Source organism: Nerophis ophidion, linkage group LG03, assembly GCF_033978795.1.
Source record: "Nerophis ophidion isolate RoL-2023_Sa linkage group LG03, RoL_Noph_v1.0, whole genome shotgun sequence".
Taxonomy (NCBI): Eukaryota; Metazoa; Chordata; class Actinopteri; order Syngnathiformes; family Syngnathidae; genus Nerophis; species Nerophis ophidion.
This window is the reverse complement of record NC_084613.1, coordinates 19,410,781-19,425,832: the sequence shown is the minus strand read 5'-3', so window position 1 is coordinate 19,425,832 and position 15,052 is coordinate 19,410,781. Positions and strand designations below refer to the sequence as shown.

Sequence of the window (15,052 nt, the reverse complement as noted above, 5' to 3'; positions counted from 1 at the left end):
CGGTAGGCCCACATAAGGGCAAGGAAAACTCACATCCAGTGGGACATCGGTGACAATGATGACCATGAGAAACCTTGGAGAGGACCGCATATGTGGGCAACCCCCCACCCCTAGGGAACCGAAAGCAATGGGTGTCGAGCGGGTCTAACATGATACAGTGAAAGTTCAATCCATAGTGGATCCAACACAGGCGCGAGAGTCCAGTCCAAAGCGGATCCAACTCAGCAGCGAGAGTCCCGTTCACTGTGGAGCCAACAGGAAACCATCCCAAGCGGAGGCGGATCAGCAGCACAGAGATGTTCTCAGCCGATACACAGGCGTGCGTGCGGTCCATCTTGGGTCCCGGCTCTGGACGAGCAGTCCATCCTGGTTCCCGACTCCGGACAGCCAGTACTTCATACATGGCCATCGGACCGGACCCCCTCCACAAGGGAGAGTGGGACAGAGGAGAAAAAGAAAAGAAACGGCATATCAGCTGGTCTAAAAAATGGGTCTATTTAAAGACTAGAGTATACAAATGAGTTTTAAGGTGAGACTTAAATGCTTCTAGAGGGTTTGGGTTATAATAAGGCATTAATTAGTTCTTAATGACTAGTTAAGAGCCAATATGTTACTAATTTGCATGTTAATAAGCAACTAATTAATGGTGACTATGTTCACCATACTAAAGTGTTACCATGTTTTTTTTTTTTACTGGTGCACAAAATCAACCGTGCATGAACATCATCTTGTTCAAACAACAAAACTAAGACAGTGCATAAACTCACAACAAATTACACACCTGCAAATCAGTCTGCTGTTGCTGTATCTGTAATATGCCAACATATGCCGATATGATTGAGGGATGATATTTATTTAGTACGGGGGCGTTTAATGGAGAAAAATCTACTCTCAAGTTGGCCGGACTGGTAAAATCACGGCACAATAACGTAAAAATAAAGACAATTTCAGATTTGAAAATGTACAAACCCCGTTTCCATATGAGTTGGGAAATTGTGTTAGATGTAAATATAAACGGAATACAATGATTTGCAAATCATTTTCAACCCATATTCAATTGAATATGATGCTACAAAGACAACATATTTGAAGTTAAAACTGATTAAAAAAAATGTTGTGCAAATAATCATTAACTTTAGAATTTGATGCCAGCAACACGTGACAAAGAAGTTGGGAAAGGTGGCAATGAATACTGATAAAGTTGAGGAATGCTCATTAAACACTTATTTGGAACATCCCAGTGTGCAGGCTAATTGGCAACAGGTGGGTGCTATGATTGGGTATAAAAGCAGCTTCCATGAAATGCTAAGTAATTCACAAACAAGGATGGGGTGAGGGTCACCACTTTGTTAGCAAATTGTCGAACTGCTTTAGAACAACATTTCTCAACGAGCTATTGCAAGGAATTTAGGGATTTTACCATCTACGGTCTGTAAAATCATCAAAAGGTTCACAGAATCTGGAGAAATCACTGCACATAAGCGATGATATTACAGACCTTTGATCCCTCAGGAGGTACTGCATCAAAAAGCGACATCAGTGTGTAAAGGATCTCACCACATGGGCTCAACTACAGTTCATAAAACCACTGTCAGTAACTACAGTTGGTCGCTACTTCTGTAAATGCAAGTTAAAACTCTACTATGAAAGCGAAAGCCATTTATCAACAACACCCACCCTGATGCAAAGTGGTAAAATGTTCTGTGGTCTGACGAGTCCACATTTGGAATTATATTTAGAAGCTGCGGACATGGTGTCTTCCGGAACAAAGAAGAAAATAACCATCCGGATTTTTATAGGCGCAAAGTTCAAAAGCCAGCATCTGTGATGGTATGGGGGTGTATTAGTGCCCAAGGCATGGGTAAATTACATATCTGTGAAGGCACCATTTATGCTGAATGGTCCATACAGGTTTTGGAGCAACATATGTTGTCATCCAAGCAATGTTATCATGGACGCCCCTGTTTATTACAGCAAGACAATGCCAAGCCACGTGTTACAACAGCGTGGCCTCGTAGTAAAAGAGTGCGGGTACTTTCCTGGCCTGCCTGCAGTCCAGACATGTCTCCCGTCAAAAATGTGTGGCGCCTTATGAAGCGTAAAATACGACAGCGGAGACCCCGGACTGTTGAACGACTGAAGCTCTACATAAAACAAGAATGGGAAAGAATTACACTTTCAAAGCTTCAACAATTAGTTTCCTCAGTTCCCAAACGTTTATTGAGTGTTGTTAAAAGAAAAGGTGATGTAACAGTGGTGAACATGCCCTTTCCCAACTACTTTGGCATGTGTTGCAGCCATGAAATTCTAAGTTAATTATTATTTGCAAAAGAAAAAATAAAGTTTATGAGTTTGAACATCAAATATCTTCTTGTCTTTGTAGTGCATTCAATTGAATATGGGTTGAAAAGGATTTGCAAATCATTGTATTCCGTTTATATTTACATCTAAAAAAAATTCCCAACTCAGATGGAAACGGGGTTTGTACAAATCCTAATGTTTTTGTTTTTTTTGTTACACTTGTATGTTGCGGTTAATAATATTTTATCTTTATTTGTCATTATTTCTATTTTCTGAACTGCGATGAGGTGGCGACCTGTCCAGGTGTACACCTCCATCCGCCCTAATGCAGCTGAGATTTGCTCCAGTGACCTCGAAAATGGGACAAGCGGTAGAAAATGGATTGATGGATGGATATATTTTCTGAATAAATCAGTGTTTTTCAACCTTTTCTGAGCCAAGACACATTTTTTCAATGAAAAAATCCAGAGGCACACCACCAGCAGAAAACATTAAAAAACGAGACTCGGCAGCCGAAATTGACAGTAAAATGGGAGGCGGGGGAGGCAGCGGCGGCGGCGATGACCAAGAAGAACGCGGAGTTGGAATATAATTACAACACTTGTACAATTTGTACATATTTATATACATATTTATATAATATTTACATATTTATATAAAATTTAACTACAAGCTCCATTCACAGACAGTCCTATTGCTTTTTGAGCGGTCGGGCGAGTCAAAAGCCCCCCCCAAAAAAGTATTATTATTTTTATTTTTTTAAATTTGTGGCGGATGTAATTCTTTCGTGGCGGGCCGCCACAAATAAATGAATGTGTGGGAAACCCTGGACTAGTATGACTTTGAAATAAATACTGGACACTGCAGATGAAATATCCTATAGTCCTGTTATTTCTTGTAAGGGAATGATGTATACATGAATTATGGATACCAACAAGCAAGTAAACAACAATTGACCAATGCATTGACATCATTTTTGAATAAAGTGCAACCAACATTTTAGGTTGATTAACAAGCGGAAACCCTGTGGCGTTTCTGGGTGTTGTTGCTGAATGACTTTGGCTTTGCATAGTAGACTTTTAACTTGCATTTACAGATGAGGCGACCGACTGTAGTTACTGACAGTGGTTTTATGAAGTGGTCCTGGAAGGACCACAATGTTGTGGAGCGTTATAAAGGACTGTATAGTTGTATAAAGTTAGTCTCATTCGACCCCGGGGCGTCGGTCAGGACACAATGGACAGGACAGTTAGTTTGGCATACTGCCTACTAAAGTTTAGTAGGCAGGTTGACAGGCATGGTAGGTTACATTGGATTGGCTGAATGGTACAACACCAATACTTACCTTTGTTGAAATGGTGTGTTATTGTTTGTGCTATGGTGCCATGATATGGACGGGTCCATGGTGAATGAGTTTTTCCTGCTGTTTAAAACTTTGAATCGGAAGTAGTAGTGCAGATCCTTATTTTAATTGTCCACAGTTTTTCTACTCTTATTAATTCTTCATCCATCACATTTCAAGCAATGTTTGTAAGTTTTACAATAGAACTACAACAATTCTTACTTACTAAACCGTCACGTGTGATTTCTGTAGCAATGTTTTCTTTTATTTTTGTACGTGCTATTGTAATGTTATAAAGCTAGCGTTGTTAGCATTAGCTATAATGCTAAAACGTTTACAAGTGTTTGCAGTAGTATTATTAACTTACAATGGAACTAATTTTGTATTTGTAAATTCCTTAGTAAATTCACCAAGACATTCCATGGAGTTACTGAGTTTGTTTAGCTGATTGGAGAGCTAGCTTCCGCATCTACTGGGTCCATGACGATGACTTCTGTTTTGTTTGATCAGCCGTCCTATTATCGTGTTGCAGACACCGTTTGGAAACAATGGAGATACAAAAATAAACATTGATTCAGTGGGTGCGGCTTATCTATAGTCTGTAAAATACAGTACAAACCCTGTTTCCATATGAGTTGGGAAATTGTGTTATATGTAAATATAAACGGAATACAATGATTTGCAAATAATTTTCAACCCATATAGTCAGTTGAATATGCTACAAAGACAACATATTTGATGGTCAAACTGATAAACTTTTTTTTTTTTTGCAAATAATCTTTAACTTTAGAATTTAAAGCCAGCAACACGTGAGAAAGAAGTTTGGAAAGGTGGCAATAAATACTGAAAGTTGAGGAATGCTCATCAAACACTTATTTGGAACATCCCACAGGTGTGCAGCCTTATTGGGAACAGGTGGGTGCCATGATTGGGTATAAAAACAGCTTCCCAAAAAATTATAATTCTTTCACAAGAAAGGATGGAGCGAGGTACACCCCTTTGTCCACAACTGCGTGAGCAAATAGTCAAACAGTTTAAGAACAATGTTTCTCAAAGTGCAATTGCAAGAAATTTAGATATTTCAACATCTACGGTCCATAATATCATCAAAAGGTTCAGAGAATCTGGAGAAATCACTCCGCGTAAGCAACATTGAATGACCATAAACTTCAATCCCTCAGACGGCACTGTATCAAAAACCGACATCGATCTCTAAAGGATATCACCACATGGGCTCAGGAACACTTTAGAAAACCACTGTCACTAAATACAGTTGGTCGCTACATCTGTAAGTGTAAGTTAAAGCTCTACTATGCAAAGTGAAAGCCATTTATCAACAACATCCAGAAACGCCGCTGGCTTCTCTGGGCCCGAGATCCTCTAAGATGGACTGATGCAAAGTGGAAAAGTGTTCTGTGGTCTGACGAGTCCACATTTCAAATTGTTTTTGGAAATATTCGACATTGCGTCATTCGGACCGAAGGGGAGGCGAACCATCCAGACTGTTATCGTCGCAAAGTTCAAAAGCCAGCATCTGTGAACCCTAGGAGCATAAATCAATATATATGGATTCATCGTCAGACTTCTACAAAATATGTATGTAAACACCACTTTGGGATCATCAATCCTGCTGTGGTCTTGAATTAAAGTAAAAAAAAAATGAAGGTCTACCTCCTAGAGACATCTAATATGAACTTTGAATTCCACTGTAGCAAAAATCTCTGAAAGTTGTGTAGTTTGTCTCAGTGATGTACAAAGTCTATAAAGATGCCCCAGTTACATATTTTCCAGTTTTAAAGTTGTGTACTTTGACCCCGCTAAGTGCTAACATTGACAGTTTTAACCATGACTAAAGTTGGCTGCAGACTGTAAAGTTAAACTAGAACAATACTTTGTGTGGGATTGTCAAATCACCAAGGAACAAAAACAAGCGCCCGTTACAGTGATCTTTGCATTTTCCGGAATGTGGCACAGTCCATAACACTGATGTTGTTTTCACGTCTGAAGTATGTCTCAATTCAGATCTCTTATGGGTGCTGCTGCTGCTTCTTGCTTTATGTCGGGTTACTCAACATTAAATATTCATTACTGCCATCTACTGTTTTGGAGTGTGAACCATAGTTCCCTCCATTCTCCCTTTCTCACAGACATAGATAATATATACCTTCCCATACTAAATTGTTTTGCATAAATCCGTCTCTTCTAGAAACTTTACTAACATTCTTGTTTGCTGCTGAGTACCCCTTTGAGAATAATATCCTTCTATCCATGTCGTCTAACGTCTAGTTGACTCCTTTTTGTACTGTATTTTCCACAATGATTGAATGTTTGTTCCACTCACTTTATCGCATTGCACCTTTCATATAATGTTGGGTTTTACCTATAAGGTGCATTGAGTCTGGTCTCCAAATTTAATACTTGATATGATTCATTCCTCTTTTGTGCTGCCCCTGACAGTTCTTCCCGCTCCTACTGTGTTTTGTATTGCATGGAAGTGTTTTCCTGTTGTACTCATGTCCCATTGTAATTGCCACTAAAAGGTATCTTTTGATTAATGATATTGCCTCTGCCTTACTATGAGGTACTTCTCTGTGCGGCTCTAGCATTAGTGTCTGCTTTGCCAGCTGATCTGCCAATTAATTGCCCGTTATGCCTGTGTGAGCCGGAACCCATAGGAACCTTACGCTGGTATTTACCCAACCAAGCCTGAACAATATTTCATATATTTCATTGACAATATCTCGTGTTGTAGTGCTGCTGTGATTGCCAATCGAATGTAAACACTGCCGAATGGTTAGTTGTTCTTAATTTGTACAAACTCTGTGATCAGATATTTTGATCCATCCGCAAATATTGGCTGAAATGCTGAAAAGAGTTGTGTTCAAGTAATTGTAAAGCTGTCTTTGAATCATTGGAACTCAAGCCATGGGCTTTTTTGAACGATAACAAGCTGACGTTTTTATCCTTGAAAGGAACCAAGGCTGGTTTTCCACTTTTCTGACTTACAGATGTTGTTATAAAGTTGGATGCTCATGTTAAACCGTTCCAAAACGTCAATTCAGAAGGTTCATGCAGTTCTGGATGCCTCTGAACGCTGTGTTTTGCAGTGGGTCATTTCTGATGTCACAAGTTGGCGGACATATTTACATGGGCATTTCGAGTTCATGCTCTCTGCCAGCTCTCTCTTCTCTGCTCAGCTCTTTTGTACCAATTCCTAAATTCTCAAGTGTTATTTCTTCTCAGTTGATGTTATACCGCCTGCTCTGATGTCTGTAATTAGTCCACATCTTTTTACACAGAACTCTCTTGTCAAAATAGGCTAGTAAGTACAAGGCAAGAGTAAATGGTGTGACCGGTGAGTCTATATAATAGTTATAACGTTTATTTTTGATCGTGACTGGAAAAAAAAGAGGATAGACTTTATTTATCCCACAATTTGGAACTGATGTGGTTGCAGTGCAAGTTAAATAAGTCCATAAAATACAAGGTAAAAACAAATGGTAAAGATTTAAGAACATAAAAGACATTAAAGAGCACAGAGCTGATGCAACCAGCTGTCATTTCAGCTGCGACATTTGTACATACAGCTACAAAAGTAAAACACAATGAAAAACCCCCAAAATAGTAATAACTAATACGTATGATTCCACCATGCAAAGACAAAGAACAAAATGAAAGAAATAAACACGGGTAAAGATGAGAACAGACAGCAAAGCAACCAAGAGAGCTGACTCCGTCCTCGACTGTCCACTAGCTCTCGGCCAATGTCCGACAGCACGGATGAGCGAGAATGTGACCCGAGGAAACATGCTTTGTAAGTATCATGGTTAAACCCCGCCTCAAAAAGCTGTGCACTAGAAAACCTGCTCATTGTAGCTATTAATCATGATTTCCTCATTTTGTTTAAAAAAAAAAAAACCCCACAAAAAATAGCACATTGTTTTAATCATTTTTGTCTTTTAGGTTAATGTGTTTTGTATACTGTGCTCCTGAGTTGCTGAACAATTTAAATGTATTTATTATGTTTATTTAAATATTTTTTCAGCATCAAATGATTCAAGTAGGTCAAATATTTTTTATAGTTTAGATCTTTTATTTTATTTCAGGAAGATAAATGCACTTTAAATCTTTTCTATTCCAAACTAAAAACATATTATTTTTATTACTATAAAACATAATTTTCTGTTTTAAGTTGATCTATTTTTCTTTCTTTTTCGTCTTTATTGTTAGTAAGAATACAATGTTATGCAGAGATGTACTTGTAGCAATTTTATAGACAAATCATGCTATGTATCGTCGAGACCTGGTGGGCGCAAAATGTTTTTCTCACCCCGGTGGGCATAAAGGAAAAAAATTGAGACGCACCGCACAATGCTAATTTACAATGGATATGCCATATACAGGCCACTGATTAGCATTAGCGATTTTACATGGCAATTTCAAGACCCCTAATGAAAATTACAACTAAATGCATGGTAAAATCAAACATCTGGTGTATAGTAACTACAATACTTTCAGTATAGATACTTTGTAGAACTCAACAAAAGCCAAGACTGGCACATTCAACTTAACGGAAAAGACTACAACAATGCTTCAAGTGAAATGAGCAGGGGTATATAGATGATGACCTGGGACTTTTCTGCAGGTGTTTTTTGTTTCAAGTTCAGTTTTTTTATGTTTTATTAAGTGCAGCCACGCTGTTGCCGTCCGTCGAGTGCTAGCACAGCTGATAACGCAATCTTGGGCCACGCCGCTTGCCAAGGGAAGCGCGAGAGAGACCCCTAAGGTTGCTTAGTCGGCCAAATTCTTCAGCTGCACAACGAGGCCAGATCCACCGCCCGCCAGCCTCCTCCACCACATTGGGGGGTTGGGGGGCGGCTCAGGAGTGGTGAGAGAAGGAACTCGCTCAACCCTGTGATGCCTTCATGAATGCTCGCTTTGACAAGTGTCCTTTTGAGCACCGCTACGGTCTCGCTTGGTGCATGTTTGGACCCGAGGTTAGAACCTCCTGGAAAATCCACGCAGCACTCGCCTTAAAGGACTCCGCTCTCAATCTGTCCGTATGCTTCCAACTTTGTGGGAACACTTTGAGGATGCTCCTTTACTGTTCCCATGGTGTTCTATGTTCTGTCATGTTTTCTAACACACCTAATCGATACAAATATAGAATGATTACCGCTTTCAAGAAGAGGGAACCTCTAATGGTTTCATTTAGGGACGCCCTGATCAACATTTTTGGCCTCCAATCTCGATGCGATTTCAGGTCACAATCCAATACTTTGACTATAAATGATCTTTTTAAGTATTGTTGTAAATCAAGTGAATTTGTGGTATTGAACGCTTCATACATTTTATTTTTTAAATAAAGTGGCTCGTGCACATTGGGCGATGTGGCTGTAAACCATATCACGATATCAGTGTTTTATATTGGTCGATATCGATAATTATTGGTATTTCTTATTACCGAAAATAAGGACCAGGAAAAAAACATTTTAAATGTAAACAATGCACCTGGGGATAGGTTGATTGGCAACACTAAATTGGCCCTAGTGTGTGAATGTGAGTGTGAATGTTGTCTGTCTATCTGTGTTGGCCCTGCGATGAGGTGGCGACTTGTCCAGGGTGTACCCCGCCTTCCGCCCGATTGTAGCTGAGATAGGCGCCAGCGCCCCCGTGACCCCGAAAGGGAATAAGCGGTAGAAAATGGATGGATGGATGTTTATTTTAAATGTACCCTTTCTCTGTTTATCCTCAGCTATAAAGGCAGAAGGTAAAGGAAATGTGTCAACAAAATAGTAAAATCACATTGAATCCTTAAGAATAAACTCTTAAAATTAAGGTTCTTAAATAAGGAATATGTAAGAAATGTTTGATAAAATGCAACAAAATAGTGCATAGTGTTAAAATGTAAACATTGAGAAAACTGCAAATAACTATATTCCGCAGGTTTAGTGCTGTGCTCTAAAGGGTGAGCCCGGTGGTGGTGTGGTGTTACTGTTCTTGGTGGGGACAAGCGTCTTGCATCATTTACAGACCACATTGACTACGGTCCCTTTTTAAAAACTCAAAAAAACTCCTACACTGTCTATTGAGGAGGAGCATCACTTGCTTATTACCCTTGCACTAGTCAACATGCCTGAAAAGGAGTAGGAAGAAGCTCAGTTTATTTAATCCTACACCTTTTTAATTTCTCAGCAATGACTGGGATTTTTCCATTCATTTCGAATTAAAGGTGTCTCTTCTCTTTCCAGGTTTGTGAGGCTTTGCCCTGCAGTCCTGGTGTGAAAGCCGTCACTCCCATGGCACCTACAAGTTGACACAATGGCCCAGATATCGCGTGGTAATGGCCTTAAGCTGGACGTCCCCCCACCTAAGGGGGTCGTCGGTAAAGAGGAAGCCCTCCGCATGGAGGAAGAGGCTTTAGCAAAGCTGCGGCGGGAGAAGCGACACACGCTTTCGTCCTCCCCCAAGTCAAAGCTGTCCAAGTCGGCCAGCGTTACTGCCACCGCTGCTGCTCCTCGCCCTTCACCCTTCACCGCCCGACCAGAAAAGGACCTTATCCTCTTCCCCGAGACCAAGAAACCGTCGGAGCCCAACAAGTTCAGGGATATCGACGTAGACAAGCTGACCAATGAGGAGCTAGAAAAGCTTCTCCTGGATGAGAACTTTGGGGCCAACAGCCAAGTAACCCGCCCGTCGTCGTTGCTGGGCTTCAACCTCAGCGCCTCCTACCCCGGCCATCCCTGTAGCTCCTCCCCTTTCCACAGCCCCCAGTGGACACCTATCCTGTCCACCCCGACGAGCTCCAGTGTGTCCACTCCCAACCATCAGCCCGCAACGCTTTTCCCTTCTACCCCGTTCCCCAAGCCGGGGCCATTTCAGAATGGCTTCACTCCGGCTATGTCGCCCTTCATTGCGCTGCCAGCTCAGCAGCCATCTTTCTTGGCCTTCACTCCCATCCAGCCCGCTGCTGCCACCGCCGCCATGGTGTTCCCGCCGCCGCCCGCCGTGGACCCCGAGATGGCCAAACTCTTCGATAAGATTGCCAGCACCTCGGAATACTTGAAGAATGGCAAATCGGCCTGCACTGACCTAGATTCCGCGTCTCTGGCCCCCAACCCTGCAGCCCAGCCGCAGGTAGTGACGGAACCCCCTTGCATCAGCCGCTTCGACTGGCTGGACCTGGACCCGTTGACAAAGCGCAAGGCTGAGAACGAGGAAGCGAGCGCTTCGCCCGAGGAAGGATCGCCGGCTGCGCCGGGGCCTCCTGCAGGTGACCCTTGGGACGCGGTGCTGGAGAGCGAAGGCAAATGTAGTAGCGGTGACTCCCCACTTGAGGGAAAGTCAACCAGTTCGGTTCGCTCGCAGCACAGGAGGGCGTCGTTGGGCGCCGCTGTCACAAGGAGTCACTCCCTCAACATCCCAGGAAGCTCCTCGCAGCACAAACCCAACTGTCAGGTAGGCACACACAAACACACACATTATATGGCACTCAGTTGTAATACACTTTTCCACCACTTGTGGCAGTATTGACAATGTCAAACAAACAGAAGAAGTGTGCAGCTAATGTCAATAAGGTGAGCTAACCTCTACTGCAGTGGTTCTCAAATGGGGGTACGCGTACCCCTGGGGGTACTTGCAGGTATGCCAATTGGTATGTGAGATTTTTTTTAAATATTCTAAAAATAGCAACAGTTCAAAAATCCTTTTTAAATATATTTATTGAAAAATAGCAACAATTCAAAAATCCTTTATAAATATATTTATTGAATAATACTTCAACAAAATATGAATGTAAGTTCATAAACTGTGAAAAGAAATTCAACAATGCAATATCCAGTGTTTACAGCTAGATTTTTTTGTGGACATGTTCCATAAATATTGATATTTGTGAAGAAATGTTTAGAATTAAGTTCATGAATCCAGAAGGATCTCTATTACAATCCCCAAAGAAGGCACTTAAAGTTGAAGATTACTTCTATGTGTAGAAATCTTTATTTATAATTTAATCAATTGTTTATTTTTCAACAAGTTTTTAGTTATTTTTATAATTTTTTTGCCAAATAGTTCAAGAAAGACCACTACAAATGAGCAATATTTTGCACTGTTATACAATTTAATAAAGCAGAAACTGATGACATAGTGCTGTATTTTACTTCTCTATCTCTTTTTTTCACCAAAAATGCTTTGCTGTGATTAGGGGGTACTTGAATTAAAAAAAAAATTCACAGGGGGTACATCACTGAAAAAAGGTTGAGAACCACTCCTCTACTGCACTGTAGGTGGGTTAGGGTGAGTAGACTCAGTGCTCATTTTCTCCCGCAGAGCTGACATAAACTTCCCCTGATCTCATTGTAAACAAACATTGCGTGGGACTTCTTCACTGTTTCAGAGGAAGACTTATTTGTACTATTTGTTCTGCATACATTCCACAAGTCAAAATATTGCGCTTCAACACATCAAACCTTATCAGCCACCTAAAACACTGGCATCCCTACGACAATGTTTTGAAAGCCTAAGTAAGACGCCTGCTGCCAAAGAAGCTGCAGTAAAAGGCCCCGGGCTCGTTCCTATCACGGCCGTGTTTCAAAAATGCAAATAGTTTGAGAGACGACCCAAGGGCTAAAACGAGCCGGGATTTCAACATGGAAATGATGATGGAAATGATTACAGTCATTGAACATACTGGCTTTTGTCAGCAGGTACACTTTGTCAAATCTACCCTTGTTTGAGTCTTTCTTACCTTTACGTGTGCACAAACTCCACTTAAATGTACATAGTAAAAAAAAAAATCATATAAATTAGTATCGACTTGAAAAAGAAATACAATGCATCCCTAATACTTTTACTTAAAGGCAAATCTATGTGTTATTAATATTAACATTTTAGATTGTTTCCATTACATTATGCATTTTGGCTCTTCTTCCATTTTTGCTGTTATTTGGTGGTGTATTTTATTTCTACAATGTGACACAGGCCCATTTTAAAAGAGCCTCAGTCTGCATTTGGGCCCGAGCCGCTCTGTAAACACCCCTGGTTGACGTATTTCAGCGGGATGGCGACACATGACCAAACGATGGAAGAGTATCTCCAGGCTGTCTTCTTAGTTCGGATCACCTCTATACGTCTGGATCACCGCTTGTGTTTGATTACCAAGTAAATGCATGATGAAACACTTGGGAACGCATGGGAATTTGTCACGCCTCAAACCAACCCGAAGAATCTGTATCGAAAAATTCAAATACGTTTAAAAATCTGGAGGGGTCTGAACATCAGCGTTACCAACTTAAGTAGCACTGATCACCTTTGCTACGTCTTCTTGTTCTCTGGCAGACCAGGTGCAAATGAGGTGTGTTAGGAAATGCACAGCACTGTGTTGGTTTTGCACTTTGAACAAGGTGATGTTCATGCACGGTTCATTTTATGCACCGGTAAAAAAAACATAACTTTGTCTTGAATTTGAAAAAAAAAAAACCATTTTGTTTTTTTACTAAAAAAGGGTTCGGTGAAAGAGCTTATGAAACTGGTGGGGTTCGGTACCTCCAACAAGGTTAAGAAACACAGATCTAGCCTAATTTCCAATCTCATATTGAAACGGGGTTTGTGTATATATATACATATACATATGTATAAATGTAATGTATGTATGTATATGCAGTGTATATGTATATATATGTGTGTATATGTATATATATGTGTGTGTGTGTGTGTGTGTGTGTGTGTGTGTGTGTATATATATATATATATATATATATGTATGTATGTATGTATGTATGTACAAACCCCGTTTCCATATGAGTTGGGAAATTGTGTTAAATGTAAATATAAGCGGAATACAATGATTTGCAAAACATTTTCAACCCATATTCAGTTGAATATGCTACAAAGACAAGATATTTGATGTTAAAACTGATAAACATTTTTTTTTTGTTGCAAAAAATCATTAACTTTAGAATATGATGCCAGCAACACGTGACAAAGAAGTTGGGAAAGGTGGCAATAAATACTGATAAAGTTGAGGAATGTTCATCAAATACTTATTTGGAACATCCCACAGGTGTGCAGGCTAATTGGAAACAGGTGGGTGCCATGATTGGGTATAAAAGCAGCTTCCATGAAATGCTAAGTAATTCACAAACAAGGATTGGGCGAGGGTCACCAATTTGTAAGCAAATTGTCGAACAGTTTTAGAACAACATTTCTCAACGAGCTATTGCAAGGAATTTAGGGGTTTTACCATCTACGATCCGTAAAATCATCAAAAGGTTCAGAGAATCTGGAGAAATCACGTAAGCGATTATATTACGGACCTTTGATCCCTCAGGCGGTACTGCATCAAAAACTGACATCAATGTGTAAATGATATCACCACATGGGCTCAGGAACACTTCATAAAACCACTGTTAGTAACTACAGTTGGTTACTACATCTGTCAGTGCAAGTTAAAACTGCCATGCAAGGCAAAACCCATTTATCAACAACACCAAGGAACGCCGCTGGCTCATCTAAGATGGACTGATGCAAAGTGGAAAAGTGTTCTGTGGTCTGATGAGTCCACATATCAAATTATATTTAGAAATTGTGGACATGGTGTCCTCCGGAACAAAGAGGAAAATAACCACCCGGAATGTTATAGTCGCAAAGTTCAAAAGCCAGCATCTGTGATGGTATGGGGGTATATTAGTGCCCAAGGCATGGTTAACTTACACATCTGTGAAGGCACCATTAATGCTGAATGTCCAGACAGGTCTTAGAGCAACATATGTTGTCATCCAAGCAACGTTATAATGGACGCACCTGCTTATTTCAGCAAGACAATGCCAAGCCACGTGTTAAAACAGCGTGGTTTCGTAGTAAAAGAGTGCGGGTACTTTTCTGGCCCGCCTGCAGTCCAGACATGTCTCCCATCGAAAATGTGTGGCGCATTATGAAGCATAAAATACGACAGCGGAGAGCCCGGACTGTTGACCGACTGAAGCTCTACATAAAACAAGAATGAGAAAGAATTTCTACTTTCATAGCTTCAACAATTAGTTTCCTCAGTTCCCAAGCATTTATTGAGTGTTGTTAAAAGAAAAGATGATGTTACACAATGGTGAACATGCCCTTTCCCAACTACTTTGGCACATGTTGCAGCCATTAAATTATAAGTTAATTATTATTTGAAAAAAATAAAGTTTATGAGTTTGACCATCAAATATCTTGTCTTTGTAGTGCATTCAACAGAATATAGGTTGAAAAGGATTTGCAAATCATTGTATTTCGTTTATATTTACATCTAACACAATTTCCCAACTCATATGGAAAAGTTGTTTGTATGCATATATATATATATATATATATATATATATATTTGTATATATATTTGTATATATATATATATTTGTGTATATATATATATATTTTTTT

General features: G+C 40.2%; 1 protein-coding gene across 1 annotated transcript in view; it reads left to right on the top strand.

The window, feature by feature from the left end:
• The window catches only part of pik3c2a (phosphatidylinositol-4-phosphate 3-kinase, catalytic subunit type 2 alpha), a 98,040-nt gene that overhangs the window by 1,020 nt on the left and 81,968 nt on the right, over window positions 1-15,052 (top strand). The window contains exon 2 of the mRNA XM_061894502.1: window positions 9,895-11,101. Within this exon, the coding sequence (XP_061750486.1) occupies window positions 9,965-11,101 (1,137 nt within the window). The 5' untranslated portion in view covers window positions 9,895-9,964. The remainder of the gene's footprint in view (window positions 1-9,894; window positions 11,102-15,052) is intronic.